Source organism: Heloderma suspectum, chromosome 4, assembly GCF_057233095.1.
Source record: "Heloderma suspectum isolate Gila_16-S chromosome 4, 16-S_ref, whole genome shotgun sequence".
NCBI lineage: Eukaryota > Metazoa > Chordata > Lepidosauria > Squamata > Helodermatidae > Heloderma > Heloderma suspectum.
This window is the reverse complement of record NC_139461.1, coordinates 231,415,680-231,432,265: the sequence shown is the minus strand read 5'-3', so window position 1 is coordinate 231,432,265 and position 16,586 is coordinate 231,415,680. Positions and strand designations below refer to the sequence as shown.

The window sequence follows — 16,586 nt, the reverse complement described above, 5'->3', positions numbered from 1 at the left end:
GCCCTCCAGATGTTTTCGACTACAACTCCCAGCATTCCTGACCGTTCCCCTGCTGCCTGGGGCTGATGGGAGTTGAAGCCCAAAGCATCTGGAGGGCACCAGGTTGAGGAAGGCTTTTCTAGCTGTTCCCTCAGTGTGTGGTTTCTGAATTGAAGTACAAAGTGATTCGAAATTATAGCTGAAGTCGCTTTCCTTATTTCTATGGGATCCCTCCTAACTGAAACGATCCCCCCCCCCCCACGCACACACACCGTTAGTCACGCTTGCCTAAAGCTAACATTGCTCCAGAGTCTCAGTCTAAGCCGCCAGGCGGGAAGGCAAGCTTGTGCCCTCCAGATGTATTAGCCTACGTTTCCCATAAGCCCCAGCCAGCATGACCAATCGTCCATCAGGGCTTATGGGAGTTGTAGTCCAAAACATCTGGAGGGCACAAGGTTGCCACCTTTCTAAGGCCAGCTGCGGGCAGGCTGCCCTTGGCGCGTCGCCCCGCCCACTTCTCTCCGCCCGGCCACCCCTCCCTTTCTTTGCTCCTCCCCCATCGGTGAGAGTGACCGCGCGGGCGGGACCCCGGAAGCGCTTTCCCTTCCTGGTGACACTTCTGAGCAGCCTCCTCAGCCGGAGGAGTGAGGTGGCATCGGCGGTTGGCGGCTGTCGAGCCCGGATTCTCTCTCCCTGCCATTTTTTCCTCCGGCGCATGTTCTGTCGTGGCCTCTTCTTGGCTACCGCGGCTCGTGTTAGTCTCCCGGCTCTTCGGCTCAGCACTCTTTTCGCCGCATCTTCCCCTTCTCTGCGCCCGCAGATCCTCATGAAGCCGGTGGTTGTATTCGTTCTCGGGGGGCCTGGCGCCGGAAAGGGGACCCAATGTGCCCATATTGTGTCGGTAAGGAACAGAAAGGGCATCTCGTCTCTTTTCTTCTCTTTCTCACGACCCCGCAGTGGAACTACAGTTTGTAGCGAGCAGTGCGCCTATAGAAGTGCTGGAAACTTGCTCAGTCAGCGCGCAAAGAATACTGGGGGTTGTAGTTTGTACTGATTTGTTTGTGGTTTGGGCAGTTCTTAGACGGTTCAAACAGACTTGGTGCTAGTCGGATCAAAGTCATTACTAGTTTAAGACGCGTGAGCCTCAGAGGTCAGAACCGACAGCTACACGGTAAGCAGCAAGCAGATCTCATCAAAGGCATGGGAGAAGTTTTTTTAAACATGATTTTTCAACTAAAAGAAAAAAAAAGTGTTGACGTCGTAGGAGTGCCTCAGGCCAGGGGAAGGTTTTTCAGCGGTAGGCACCATAACAGAAACGGACCTATCCCGTGTAGCCATCTACATAACCTCAGAAGGCAGGGGCACCTGGAGTAGAGCCTGTTATGAATATTTCAGTAACCAGGAAAGTTCTTATGGGACGAGGAGGAGGTGCCTTGGTCGGAAAATTACAAAGTGCATCCAGTGATGACGCTGGACTCATTTCCTTCTCATTCACTAGCTGACGCTGGATGGGATTGGTTGCACCAACTGTATTTGTTGTAGCTAGAGTTAAAGCTGAGTTTTTTTCAGTTAGAGTTAAGAATTTCTTTACAGTGTGGGTTTTTGGATAAAGCTATAATGTGGGCTAGAAAAAGTTTAGTGGGGTTGATGTTTTTCTCAACCTCTGGTGTTATAGCTTCTGTTAGTTACCTAAGCTAAGAGCTTAATATGGAAAGTAAATAAAAGAAGCCATATGGGTATGCTTATGCTCTATGAAAGCTGTTCAGGTGTCATGACTTCCAAGTAACGAACCACAAACTGTATTAATGTGAAAGGGGTAGGATCGTTTAAAAAGAATTTTCAGCGCCTGTACAAAACTACAGGTTCCAGCTTTCTTTGGGAGAAACCAGCTTCCACATGTAGCTTAAATATGCCCCCAGTCTCTCTAGACTTTCAGATAAAAGTGTATCAGCATGTTCAACATCAAGGCTGCAAATGTGTGTTGAGGCAACTATGTGCATCACTTTTATCATAGAAACTTTATTAGAGAGGACCACATAGTGAACTAATCAAGCCTCTCTACTTTGAGGCTTGCAGGGTTTCTATTGTATTTATTTTTTTATTTATTATTATTAAATTTATTAATCGCTCATCTGGCTGGTCACCCAGCCACTCTGGGGGATGTACAAAGTAGGCTTGCTGGTTAGAAGCATAACTGATTAAAACACAAAAAACACCACCCATTAACTATTGTTTCTCAGCAGTGTTACTAATGGCTATAGACAATAATGCACAGCTTCTGGCACCGTTTAAATCCTTAAAAGGTTTGCTCCTACTGAAATCAAAAGTTGGGAACACACAGCTAGTTGGGGAAAATTGGTACAGAACACAGAAAAGTTGGGAAGAGCTGGTAAATTTCTAGCTCTTCCATTCCCCTAGCATGTAAATAGCTCCTCTTTTCTACCAATTGACAATTGTAAACTGCTATATAATTAACTTTTTAAAGCCTGCTCAAAATATGAGTTTCTAGCTAGTGATTTGTAGAGATATGGGTCCCTTTGAAAAGAAACTGGCCCACTTTCATATGACACGGTTACTTTCAAGCCTTCAGAATGTTTTGAATGGCTTGAAAATAGGGCTATGAGCCACCAGTTGGGCACAATTACTCTTCTTTAAGTATAGGATATCTAATATAATACTCCTTGGGTTGCAGTGTCTTGCTATATAGTAATATGTGTAAAAGCATGTTGAATAATTTATTTTAATGCCTTACTCCACTATGAATGTCATTCTGCCCTCCACTCTGTTTCAGAGGCCACTGGTATTGCATTTTTGAACCTCGCATGCACAACTGTAGCCAAGTTTATGTTGCTTACCCCTCTGAGCACTTTTGAATTGATTCTCAGTACTAGTTATGATTACAGATGTATTCAGTACTTAGTGCCTTAAAAGGGGGGGGGGGCTGAGTCTGGAAGTGTAAAGAATATTGCTTGAAGGTAACGTTACATCAAATCTAGTTTTAATTAGCTATTTAACATAGTGTTATAATGTAGTTGATTTTTTTAATGGCTTTATAGCCAGCAGTGCTCAAAAGTGTAAGCAAAACACACTACGAGGCTAGAAGATGACATACAGTCATGAGCATAGGATAGTAAAATAAAATATATGGAATAAAACATGGGTCAGATGTCATAATAATTATTTAGTAACTTCTTACAGCTTGGGTGTGGAGCTCTGCTCTAAAACAAACTACACATTGTATCACAAGGACACATTATTTGTACTGGCAAAATGCTCATGAGTGGGATATGTGTGGAGAGAGAACTTGTCTTACAAAGAGTTGGGAGGGGAGGGAAAGAATACTGTACACATTTTACCCGGCATTGAAAGATCCCCATCAGTGAGGACTTTGCCACCCAATATGAAAACTAGAGTGTAATTTTGCCCTTTGCAGAAGTGTCCTCAAGTGCAGTGCTTTACTTTTCTTCATAGGAATGACTAGTAACAGTTCACTTACTTGGTAAAGAGATGCATTCAGAAATACCATTGGTGTGGAAGCTATATCTGTTCCCTGCTTTGGATGTCATAATGCTCCAAATCCATTGGTTTTAATATGGCTGTTTTGAAGAAAGTGAAGTAAGGATAGTAACACACTGCACATGCAGTTCTACTATGTGTCTCATTTCAGTAGCTACATTTACAGCCCTGCACAGAAATATGTCCCACTAACTTTGATGGAGGGACTTCATTTGATGAAAGCATATGTTGGATTGCTGCCGAACTTGGAAATTCTCTAGCTGTTTTTCGGAAGGGGTTCCAAGACACTTCTACTTTGAAAGACATTTGGTTGGTTTAATAGTTTTCAGGCTGTCCTTATAGTTTTGCTTCCTCTTTTGTTTTATTTTTTACTATATGTTGTGTAGCTTTTGAATAGCTTATGCTGCTTTTAACACTTGGAAAATCCGCCTATAAATATTTTAAATAATTAAAAAATACTTCAGACATTGGCTTCTACAAGAATGGAGGACTTATCACCCTAGAGAGAACAAATGATAGGGAAAGGAGATCCTGCGTTTATTTGAACATGGGACTCTCCTTGCCTCTGTGACATAAAACATGAGGCTTAGAGCCACTTTCTCCCCAAGTAGAATAAATTCTGGCAGTGAAGTAAATGTCACATGTAAAGGCAGCAGGAATCATTGATTTCAGTGGAACGCTTACAAGTAAGTGGCCTGGTCTACACATAATGACAACCCTAAGTATGGCTTGTCAGCAAATCATGGCATGTTGTTGAATCATTGGTTGTAGGTACATGGGAAACCTGCACTATGGTTTAACTATGGGTTTTTAACCATGAACAAGCCAGGAAGAAAGCCTATGATTTGTTGTTGATTTTTGAACCCTGGGTTGTTCAGCAACCCGTACTCTGGGTTGTCATTTCATGTGAACCAGGTGAGTGTGCTCAGAATTCCATCTTAAGTTTGAAGGTGTAATGTACAAACCAGTTAAGCCAGAATTTGCTATCTGAGCTGTGGGTCAGATTACAAATTTGTATTTCTTCTGATCTATAAAAGAGAGTGCCAGAGAAAGGGTTGCGGTGTGTGTGTGTGGGGGGATTTGCCCAGTTTGTTCTACGGATTTTTTTTAAAGATATTATCTTCAATTGCAGACAAATACTGTGTACTAGTTTCAGAGTTTTCAGGGTAAAGCTTCTTATGAAAAGCTTTGATTTAGTTTATAGCTTCTGTAGGTAATATTCAGGACTACAGACTTATCTAAATGCAACATTCCCTACCACTACAAATTAGAGAGGCACCAACCTTTCTGGGTTTTTGTGCCTACTGAAAACATAGTGTTTCCAACAAACATTCTCACAGGAATTATCTTCTGTATACAGTAATGTTATACAGTATTTAATTACGATCTTATACTGTATTGTTTTGTACATTGCTTAGACATTTCTATGAATGTAAAGCAGTTTATAAATATAGTTTAATAAAGAAATTCATTTTAATGTCTGATTTTATTTATTTATTTATTTATTTATTACATTTATTAATCGCCCATCTGGCTGGTCACCCAGCCACTCTGGGCGATGTACAACACACCATAAAACAATTTAAAACAATAAAATTCTACCATAATTTTTTTTTTAAATACCCTAACCCACCCCAAATGCCTGCCTGAACAACCACGTTTTTAATGCACGACGGAAGCTCATTAAAGAGGGGGCATGACGGAGTTCCCTAGGGAGGGAGTTCCACAGAGTGGGGGCCACCACAGAAAAGGCCCTCTCCCTCGTCCCCACCAGTCTAGCTGTCCTGGCTGATGGGACAGAGAGAAGGCCATCCGAGGCTGATCTTGTTAAGCGGCCTGTCTGGTGTTGCTGTGATGTGCACAGGTAGGATTCTTTCTGAGTAATCTCAGCTGCAAGATTTTTCCCTTGATTTTTTTAAAACAAGCTGTGTACATTTTGTAGCACTTTAGGAGAATATATAATGGTATATTATTATTCTAGCTACACCTTGTTTTCAGTCCTCTGTGGGTGCAACAGAAATAAATTGTTCACGTTTTGGCATCTGTTGGTATAACATCTATTCTTCATGCTAGCCAAATTCTAACTTCAAATAAAAAAAGATAATTATACAAATAAGTAGGACTTGTATGGTACAATCCTATGCATGTTTACATGGAAGTCCCACTATGTTCAATGGGGCCTACTCCCAGGTAAGTGTACATTACAGCCTTCAACTTCTTTCTTGTTTTGTTGTTTGCTATTGATAGCAGTGCAACCAAGAAGCTGGATTTGGCTGGAGCATTTTAGTTCTTTGGAAGCTTGGTGATGCATTTTTCATTTATATTATAGTTTTACTAATGTCTTTGCCTGTTAATGAATTTCCTACTGTATGGATCTATATCTTTTACATTTGTAATGTAATACATAACGACTATGTCTACACCCTTCCCCACATACATTTGTAGTAGTAATAAGGTACTGCTTGTAACAAGATCCCAACCTAGTTAGCCTGACTCAATACCTAGGTTGGACTGGATTTCTTATGTTCATGTGTCCCTGCTGTGAGGGAAATCTTGTTTCAAAATCCTTTCTATTATGTGAAAGTGTTGAGGGGAATATGAGAGGTATGAGCTCATAGGATTCTGCAAAGTTCCATGAAGGGAAGTGGGATAGGTTTGAACACTGGGGGATCTTATAATGAGAAAATGTACACAGACTGTAACTCTGATGATGGACCCTAAAGGAAAATATTCTCTGAGATACATGCTCTTTGCATCTTGACTTTTATTAACAGCATAGTGTGATGAAATAAATGGAGGTATATTTGCCAATTTCATATGCATTGTTGATTAAACTTAATTAAATATGTTGAAATGTGTGTTTTTCCTTTAGAAATATGGTTACACCCACCTCTCTGCAGGTGACCTCCTTCGGGATGAGAGAAAGAGACCAGGCTCTCAATACGGAGAGCTTATTGAAAATTATATTAAAGATGGGAAGATTGTACCAGTTGAGATAACCATCAGCTTGTTAAAGAGGGTAAGATTTCATTTCATCCTTGGAATGATAAATCTTGAAATCTATTTGGTTTATTTTTTCTGGTAGAATTCTGTTCAGTTTTCCCCCCCAAACAATTGATTACTCACGAACACACTTCATGGAGAAAAATAAAATGTAATGAAAGGTTTAACTTCACTAACTGCATTTATTGAAATATTCACAGTGTTACATCTTTTACCTTTACAAAAATTCCTTAAATACAATGTTCTCTGTGCAGACTCCAAGGTGGCCATTGTAACTTCCTTGTTGTGGTCCATCGACAACAATTGAATCTTGAGGTTTACCCATGATTCGTTTACCAAATTTGTGATTTGTTTACAGGCTGTACGTTACTGGCATATCATTGTATTTTGGCCTGCACCTGTGTTTATAAAGGTGTACAGAGACCTTTAAATGTTACTTTGTTAAATTTAACAGCTAGAGACTTCCTTTCTGAGCAATACCTAAACTTTGATTGGGTTACTTTTAACTTCAGGTGTCTCTTAATCCCTTCATGATTTGTTTACAGGCTGTATATTACAGGCATATCATTGTAACTTGGCCTGTACCTCTGTTTATAAAGGTGTACAGAGATTTTGTTTGTGTTCATATTTCATTTTGCTCCAATTTGCAATTAAATATGTTTGTTTAATTGTACTTGACATCTTTTGATATTAAAAATAAAACTTTATAGTACATTATTATAGAAGATAGCTGGGGAAAGCAATCCTTTGGGTACTAGACATTTTCTGGAGGGCTGTAGGATTTTTTGGTTTCCTGGCTCAACTCAGAGACAGCGCTCAGAGCCAGGAAACCATGTTCCCCTCCCCCTCCCCCTCCCCCTCCCCTTCATAGCCTGTGGAGATAGAACCATGGCAGCTGCCTCTCTGTGCTTATAAAACGGAGAGTGGAGAGAGCAAAAGGGGAGTGCTCCTGGGAGTGGGGCGGGGAGGAGACCTCAGAAGCCCCTTTCCGCTGCTTCCAATGGGGTTTCCAGGCTCATTCCTGCCCCCTCTACAAAGTCCTTGCTAGACGCGCAAAATCATGCATCAAATCAAGAATGCAGGGCAGGCGGAGTGCAGAGGAGAGGATGTTCTCCATGCTCTGCCCGACCTGCATAGGATAGTCGCCAGCCTACGACTTTGGAGGCTGGTGACTACCTTGATAGGATTGTGCCCTAATTCCCGGAGGGGGGGGGGGGAAGCTTTATGGACATAAATAAACTGAATTACAGTGAAAACTGTTGTTGTTCGTGGAATATACGTGTCAGAAGAGCTTTCCAATGAAGTGTGTTTCATGAGAATTGGTCAGTGGGAAGGCAATCATAAAGGGATGACCAACTAACTCCCGAGTTTGAATTATATATATAGGATGGGCCAATAAGTGTATTGCTATTAAGATTGTATGAAATTATATTTTAAGGTTCCACAAATAATGTCCTTTGTACAACTGTAACAGATCAAACGAAAATTTTTGAATTATTGGCAATATTTGGGAGATTGGCAGTATTCATACGATTAACAATCATCTTCTAATCTGAGCTCTCTCTTGCCCATCAGGCTATGGATGAAACTATGGCAGTCAATGCACAGAAGAATAAATTCTTAATTGATGGATTTCCTAGAAATGAAGACAACCTTCAAGGCTGGAACAAAACAATGGATGGAAAAGCAGATGTATCTTTTGTTCTCTTTTTTGATTGTGATAATGAGGTAATCACAATGTCAGTATACATAGAATTTTCATGTGTACTGTGTGAAGAGAAACAATGAATACTGTTTCATTGTTGAGTTTCTCTATTACTACTGTATATTTGGATACCAATTAGGTGATAATCAGATGAATTGGATACTATCCTCCAGGAAGCATGGGTAACTTTGTGACTACACCACCTGATATTTAAAACTATCTCCCCAGTTGGAAAAATATTCTCTTGAATTGCCCAAGAAGATACAGTTGTACAAGATGGGAGATTATATATTTTTTGCATCAAGCAGTCGTTTAAACAAGTCTTTGCAACCTGTGAAATTCTATGCCGTTCAGGTAAAATGCCCATGTTATTTCCAATCTCTGATCTGAGATAACAAGCGGATTTCCATACACGCCACATGCCCTTCCAGAGTTCTGTGCCTCTGTGCACGGAGGAGGAAAATAACAAAAAGGCATGGGGTGGACTCAATGATGTCACGGCGGAGGACCAGGCTTGGGGCAGGACATCCTCTTGACATAATCTGACCCACTAACTTGATCCAGGGGGCAATTTGGCCCATGGACCAAATTTGGTTGACCTCTCTTGCATGAGAAAGAGTATGTTGTTTAAGGAATTGTACAGAGGACAGTAGAAGTTCTTGTTAATGTCCTACTTTTTTAGTACACAATTTTGAAATTTTCCCACATAAGAGCTATATTTTGGCTGGTACAATGGTAAATTCTTACAACTTAAAATACTGAATTTAAATAAATAACTAGACTTCAGGGGGACTTTTGCCAGAGTATGTTAGATCCATTTTAGAGATCCCTTTTTGTTCAACTGATTGTGAAATGTAAGATTTTAAATGGGAGGTGCATAGAGGACAAGATTCACTTTGGAATCCACTTTGGATAGTGAATTACTTGCACCTCAGACTTCTTCAGGCATGGCCTGCTTTGCTTTGGGCCCAAAGTGGAGCCTTACTTTGGAAAATATGAAGCTTCTTATGTTCTCATGGACTATTGTGGGGGAATGTACAAACAAATGGCTATAATGTTTTTACTTTTGGACCGAATTGGTACTTATTGGCATAATTACTGCTTCTGAAGCTATGAAGCCTATCAAATTTCATACAGGTAAGCAAGGTCCACAAATGCATTCATCACCTTGCTAGTGGTGAGTACAGTTTTTGCTCTGATGACAGCACAACTTCAGAATGATCTTTGCCTTCTTCCATGTCTGGAGAAGCATAAGCAGTCTGCCTGATATCATGCTTACTTCAGAAACATAGGAAAATGGTAACGACTCTCCCTGGTGTTGCACTGGAAACATTTGGAAAGCCATGAGACTGATTTTTGAGAATCTGAGGATTAGCACAATGGGAATGAGATCCCATCCCTCTCCTTAACTGTGGAAGAGACCAGGCACTCAACCCCAACACTTGTGTTGGGTCTTGACCTCAGTATTAAGCCAGAAGACCTTTCCCCTCCCTCTGTGGGAAGGAGGAGAGCACAGTCATGGCAAGAACAAATTTTGGCTAGCCACTAAAACCAGCAAAAACTGGAAACAGGTGCAGGGAATTTTGTGCAAGGGCAGTCTTTAATGTTTTGGAGGGGTGTTAAAAGGGATTCACTCCTCACCGGTTTCATGGGCAATCTGTATAAGAATAGCATATATCTAGGGGTGCCTGTATGTAATAACTGTTTCACTTTTGTTTGAAGGTATGTATTAACCGCTGCCTTGAAAGGGGAAAGAGCAGTGGTAGAAGTGATGACAACAGAGAAAGTTTGGAGAAGAGGTACCGTGTGCATGCAGAATTTAACTATTTAGCTTTCTGATGCTTTTCAGTTACGTGACTTTTTCTTATTTTTCTTTCCTTTAGACTTCATACGTATCTACAGTCTACTAAGCCCATAATAGACCTCTATGAGAAAATGGGCAAAGTTAGAAAAGTGGACGCCTCCAAATCTGTTGATGAGGTAAGTTGCAAAGAGAGAAGGTTTGGTTTTGAATTTTCTTTAAAGTTCCATTAACCACACACAGACTGCAGGAACCTTTATAGCATACAGTCTCTCTTCTTCACTACATTTCCAGTTGAAATTGGCTCCCATCCCTGTATGTGGGGGAAAATCCAGTTAATTTTGTGTCCTGTATTAAACAGGAAGGTCTTGACAATCGAGCAAAGTATGCCTCTTTGCAGATCATTGATTCAAAACAGCTCAGTGTACTAAGAGTCCAGTCATATGCTCTGCTGCACAATAGAGCAAAAATTTATTCTTGAGGCTTCTAATGCCAGTACAACTACTACTGTTTGGACTACTGTTAACGTGCTCTGTGTGGGGCTGCCTTCAAAAACTGTTCAGAAACTTCAGCTGGTCCAGAGTGCTGCGGCCAGACTGTTGACTGGGGCCAGTACAGGGAGCACGTGACTCGCTTGTTACAACAGCTTCACTGGATACCAGTCTGTTTCCGGGCAGAATTCAATGACCTATAAAGCCCTATACGGCTTGGAACCAGACTACCTGAAAGAATGGCTTCTCCCATATGAGCCTGCCTGGGTCTTAAGATCTTTGAGAGAGGCCCTTCTTTAGAGACTGCCACCATCAGAGGCACATTTGGTGGTGATGCGGAAGAGGGCCTTCTCAGTGTCCGCTCCCAGGCTGTGAAACTCCCTGCCGAGGGAGGGTAGGTTTGTTCCCTCTCTCCTGTCCTTTCACCGGCAGGCAAAAACCTTTTTATTCCACTGGGAGGGAAAGACTGTTTAGTGTTTATGCCTGGACTGTTGGGTTGGATGTTTTTTTCTGTATTGTGTTTTAATTGTGTTTTAATGCATTTCTTTTATTGTTTCAATCAGGTTTTATTTATGGTTGTAAACTGCCTTGAGTGCCATTTTTCTTGGTAGAAAGGTGCGGTGCAAATCACATAAATAAACATAAGAGGACCCAGTGTCCCTTAGTGGGAGATAACCCTTTCTCTGCACCAGTGCAGCAGATGTCAGCATTGATGTAAAGTATGGGAGACAGGGCAGGGGGTATACAGAAAAAGGGCAGGGATACTGGTGCACTGCCCCTCTTGTTGAACAAAGTATGACAAGTAGCTGATGTGGCAGTGGCCCCTGCTTGCATTTCAGTTGCTACAGTTCAGAATAAGGATCACACTATAAGTCTGATTGCAATATTGGGAGCTCTTTGTGGTCCTCATTATAGCTTCTGGCTCTGTACTGCAAATGACAGTCAGATTCTCAAAACAAAATAACCAGCCAATTAATATTGAAGTGACAACTGATTGGGTAAAGGCAGAGGTTTCATCTCAGCTTGAATGACAGATATATATATATACAAGAGAATAAAATGCTCATCCAGCAGTCAGCCTTGTCCCTCCCTCTTGTCCTTCAAGGGATACTTGCCTTAAAAAAAATCTTAGAAGCACCACATGTACACATATCCATATATGTGTCTATCCTTCAACTTACTGATTAAAAAAAGAGCTGAAGCATTTTTAAAAGTAGAAAACAGCTCTGGAGATTGGGCAGGAGTTGCCTTGATGGCATTACAGCTGCCAGCAAATATACCATCCACAGCCAGCTTCCATTCCCAATTTGAAAGCAGTCTGACAGAGCTTTCAGATTAGCCTAATTACTACTCTAAAAAGTTACTTCTGTCTTTCGCTTAGTTGGCTTAGGCTGAGCACTGTGCCAGTCTACCTTTGCATGATAGAAAACTTGTGCCCTAAATAGGCCTAATGAACATAGAGGCTTGAAGAAATTAATAGTTGCAGCCCTGGTCTACTTTTAAGTCTATGAACATTTTTTATTTTACAGAATGCCAGTTGTGTCCTTATTGATGTGTACAAGTGCTGTTCCATAATAGGTTTTTTTTTTCTCTTTCAGGTTTTTGGCAAAGTTGTGAACATCTTTGATAAAGAAGGCTAGTTCCCTACTTGAACACTCATTTCAAACATGCTTGAATCTTGCTTTAAGAGCTGCTACTGTAGTCCATTTTTGTAACGGTGATAAAATATGCCTTTTAAAATACTTCTGTGTTGAGAGCAGTTTAAAAATGGTTAATTATTTGAAAACATAGTTTAAAATATGACTTAAAAGTAGCTTGTCACTAAGGTAGATACATTAAAACTGACTTGAAACTAGTGAAGAATCCTAGTTGCAGAATAAAACAAGTAATCAAATACTAAACGTGGCTATTTCCAGAAAGCATCTGGCTATCATTTTATTTTTATTTTTCTTACTGCCAAAAGTTGTGTTTTTTTAGAATCCCACACACTGAAATTGTAAATATGAGTGTGAAGGCCCACTGAATTTCTTCTTTTTTTAAGTTTTGGACCAAATATAGGGAAATTGTGTGTGGAAGAGGTTTTCTTAAAAAAATATTTATTGTTTTGAATGAGAGGAAGTTTCAGTAAACAAAGCTTTAAATGGAGTACACTTTTTAAATTTGCCAACATTAATCATGTTGCTTGGAAATTGTCCCATTGATTTTACATATGAATCTCCTCCCCACCCCCACACTTTTAAGGCCTCTGAGAAAGGAGCCATTCAGCAAACAGAATGGAAAATGCTTGTGTGTGAGGGGTGGGGGGTGTCTTCTTTCTCAAAGCAAATGGAGAGCTGCAGTATCTGAGGGTCACATGGATTATAGTTTATGACTAGTGGATTGGATCTGACCTAAGTTAGTTACACTTAGGTTTAACTGAAATCAATGTGAAAAGTTAGTCTTCACTAATTTAAGTTGTGTTGATTTCAGTGGGACCCAAGTGCGATAAAACCCAGGTTGGATCCAAAACAATGTGTTTAGGCTTGAAGTTTCAGGTGCCATTTATTTGTATGTGCAAGTATTTGCAAGTAATATGGCCATTGAGTATCTGTGGTACTCAAAGGGTTAAGATAGTAGAATTTTGAAATCTAATGTTTGAGAGCAGCTATTACAACAAAATATTTCTGTCACATAGCTCTAGCAGCATGTTAAAATTATTCTATGAGACGTTTTGTAACAAAACTGCTTATTTATTCAGTGACTTAAATTGTATTTGTTTGGGATAGTATCAAGGGGAATATTCTTATGATTGTTTCCCCCCCTAAAATTGTGCAACTTGAAGAACATTTTGACACAATTATACTTTTTATATGGTTTGACCAATATAAAAGAACGCTTCTTTATTTGTGAATTAAGTATACTTGATCTTAATTGTTTAAATTTAGTGTCATGCTGGTGGTAGAAATAAGTTTTAAATAAATGCATAATTGGATGGCAGACATACTAAAGTGTTTGCACAGGTGTTCTAATTGCACCTTTCTTAAGTTTAAAATCTGTGCAGCAAAAAACATAGAGTTGGTTAATTAAATATGTCTGCCATTACTACATTTTTGTTTACAACATTCACTGGATAGAACCTGAGAAATTGTTTTTGCTGTTGTCAACTGCTATTTGAACTGACTGTGTTTACAACTATAGATTATTCTTCCTGTTCATGTATAACTCACACATAATATTTAGTGATTTATTTTGTCTTTTAATTAAAATATAATTAAAGGGCTGCAATTGGCTTTGAACAGCTAAATCTTTGTACTCCATGCTTTGACTTCTCCAGAAGTACAAAGTCTGTGTGGAAACATGTGATACTAGGAATGAGATCTTTATGCATAAAAATGCATGTTATTGAGAACTTCCACAGAATTTGAAAATAAACAAATCATGATCAACTTTCTTTGGGGTGTGCACAGAACATCACATAGTCTTATTTTAGAGAAGTGGATTTCACAATTATTTTTACTTTCAGGGAAACCTTGATCTATTTGTCTGTCAGGGGACCCGAAGGGTTATTAACCCCCAAGGGTTATTAAGAAAGCTCTCCTTGTCCATCATTTCTCATTGGACTCCTTGTAAACATCCATGGTACTCAAGCTTTCTTAGAAACATCGTTTGAAAACCAGTGTTTTAAATTAACTACTCACCCCTGCTTCTGTAGTAACAATCATAAATATTGATTAGAATAATAATTCTATGTAGGTGTTTAAAAGAGCTTGAAAAATCCACTCTTTCCCCTTCTTGCTGTGTTGGCCAATCTTTGTAGTTTGGTTGTACCTTAAAAGACTTTGCTATGGCTTGAAATCGTGTTCTTGGGAGATGGTCTCTTCCTTCGACAGTTAATGTATGGGGGTTAACGTAACTGGTGAGGATTTCCTAGAAGGGGATGAACTTGGTACCTGTAACTATACAGTGTTCTTCTTGTGTTTCTCCACCCCAGAAGTAATGACTCAATATCCTCTGGGGGCTTTTCCTGCTATGACTGCTAGGGGATGGCTCAGCTATTTTGGGAGGAGAATCCTTCAGTATCAATTATTGTAGAAGATGCTGCCTTTTCTAGAAATCAGGCAAAAAATAATAAATGTGTTAGAAGGAAGTTGAGGGAAAACAAGAAAACCAAGCTTCCTATGTCTAAGCTGTGGGAAGTCAACACTTGCTTCTTTACCTGAGGTAGGTCATGCAGTTCTTACATTTAAACATGTGTAATAAAATCCCAATGGCCTTCCTAAAATGCCATTTCAGAAGGATGTGGAAAAGCAAGGAGGGAAGGATGTATAACCCTTTCTCCACCTGCTGCTTCCCTGCTCCAAATTGCCCCCCCCCCCCCCGGCTGCTTTTCCCTTCCAAATGCATGTTTGCAAAGGTAAACACATGTTTGGTACCACATAGGGAACAAACTATGGGTGAGAGTGAGAGAGAAGGAGTAGGGAAGCACCAAGGAAAGACTTAAGTACCTCTTCCGTTTTGCTGTGTCTCCACTCAGAATTTCCCCTTACTGAAGTGGCATTTCTCTTTTCTTTTGTTGTAAATTCCACTTGTCAGGGTTTCATTACAGACAGTTAAAGTATAACATTTGGTTAGGTCTGATCAGGCAGAAATTAAAGTGGACTTACCTTTCACAAGACGGAAGTACAATTTAATGTAGTGACTATCCACCACAGCAAGAAAAAAAGGGATTAAGTGGAACCAAATTCAGGTCTGAATCCAAAGAGGCTTGAAGGGCATGTACTCAAAGTGCTTCCAAAAATGTATGGAGAGGAAACATAAACACAGTTTGTGTGCAAAACACCACACACATCCATTTGGATTCTGGCATTTACTGCCCTTCAGCCTCCTTCCCTGTGCAAGACAGCATGTACTGTGGGGTACATTGATGCTGCCTGCATACTGTTAAATATACCAGCATAGTATCAAATGACTTGAAAGTGTTACCAACAGACCTTTTAGGAGTTCGTTTCATAAAGATAGCCATTAGACAAAAGTCCTCTTTGTGGTGATATTAGCATAGCAGTATTTGGATTTTAAGGATATTAATAGGAATAATTGTACGGCTTCTTGCTATATACTTGACTATCTGTTAGAAAACTGAAGAAGGCAAAACAATTATATTAAAAAGACATGCTGTCAATATTTAATTTGGGAATAGTTGTGTTGTCTGAACAACTCGGATAGATTATTGCTTTTGTCAATCTCCTTATTGATGCCATGAATGCAACATTTTTCTCCAAGCTGGCTTTCTTATTTTCTCCCATTTTCACCAATCAGTAGTCCAGTGTATAATTCCATAGATCAGCACACTGTAAAAAAAAAAGAAGCTTCTAAAATGTTCACAAATAAATTTTGTTCCAAAAGAACTTACTGGTGAATCATTGCCTCTCAAACGTGCCACGTAAAATGATGTTATGAGGACATTGTTTATGAATATATGAATCGAGCAATCCTAATCTCAAAATGTAGTTTGCCTATCTTCATTTATATAGAAAAGTGGGGAGTATTAGACTCCTAGTCATGAAACAGTTAAGGGCTGACATCACTTAGCCATCACTGTCATAGGTTTGGGTGGAACCCAGCTAGGGATGCTCCACTGACAGAAGGCTTCTGTCAGGGGAACAGGGAGGGGGCAGTTCTCTCTCCCTCTATGCCCTGACCCTCCAATCTGCTCCAGAGGTCCCCCAACCCTTCAGAGCAGATTTTTAGGAAGGAAGAATCACTCCTCCCCCTTCTGACAGAAGCCTTCCACTGGTGGGGGGACAAATGTTGGATTTCACTCTTTGTCTTTAAGCATTACATTGCAGTGAAGTGTGGCATACTTTTGTTTAAAAAAAAAACAGTTTAAAGCTACAGACTTTCTACTCTGGTGAAACTGACATGAAATCTTCATTTTAACTTCCTTGCCATTTCATAAGATGCATGGAATGTAACCTTTTTCTTGTCAAAAGGGGTTATCTATTTTGATATGGTTTCACTTTCTTGAAGTGGTTCCGTAAACTCTGTAAGACTGCTCTTGCAAGCCCCAGGAGGTGGGTTTTGGCAATAATTTTTAGCTTCAAAATACTGCTGA

The 16,586-nt window shown here is 40.0% G+C and overlaps 1 protein-coding gene across 2 annotated transcripts; it reads left to right on the top strand.

Moving 5' to 3' along the window:
- The first annotated feature begins 594 nt into the window (after positions 1-594).
- On the top strand, positions 595-15,872 carry CMPK1 (cytidine/uridine monophosphate kinase 1). Of its 2 annotated transcripts, XM_084852561.1 has the most exons (6): positions 595-880; positions 6,368-6,514; positions 8,074-8,226; positions 9,926-10,002; positions 10,087-10,183; positions 12,094-15,872. In XM_084852561.1, exons 1-6 carry the CDS (start codon positions 695-697, stop codon positions 12,133-12,135), a joined length of 702 nt encoding a protein of 233 aa, XP_084708687.1. In that variant the 5' UTR covers positions 595-694; the 3' UTR covers positions 12,136-15,872. The 2 variants fall into 2 exon arrangements, with proteins under 2 accessions (XP_084708687.1, XP_084708686.1); XM_084852560.1 differs by lacking the exon at positions 12,094-15,872 and having other exon boundaries at positions 10,087-10,326.
- The last annotated feature ends 714 nt before the right edge of the window (positions 15,873-16,586 follow it).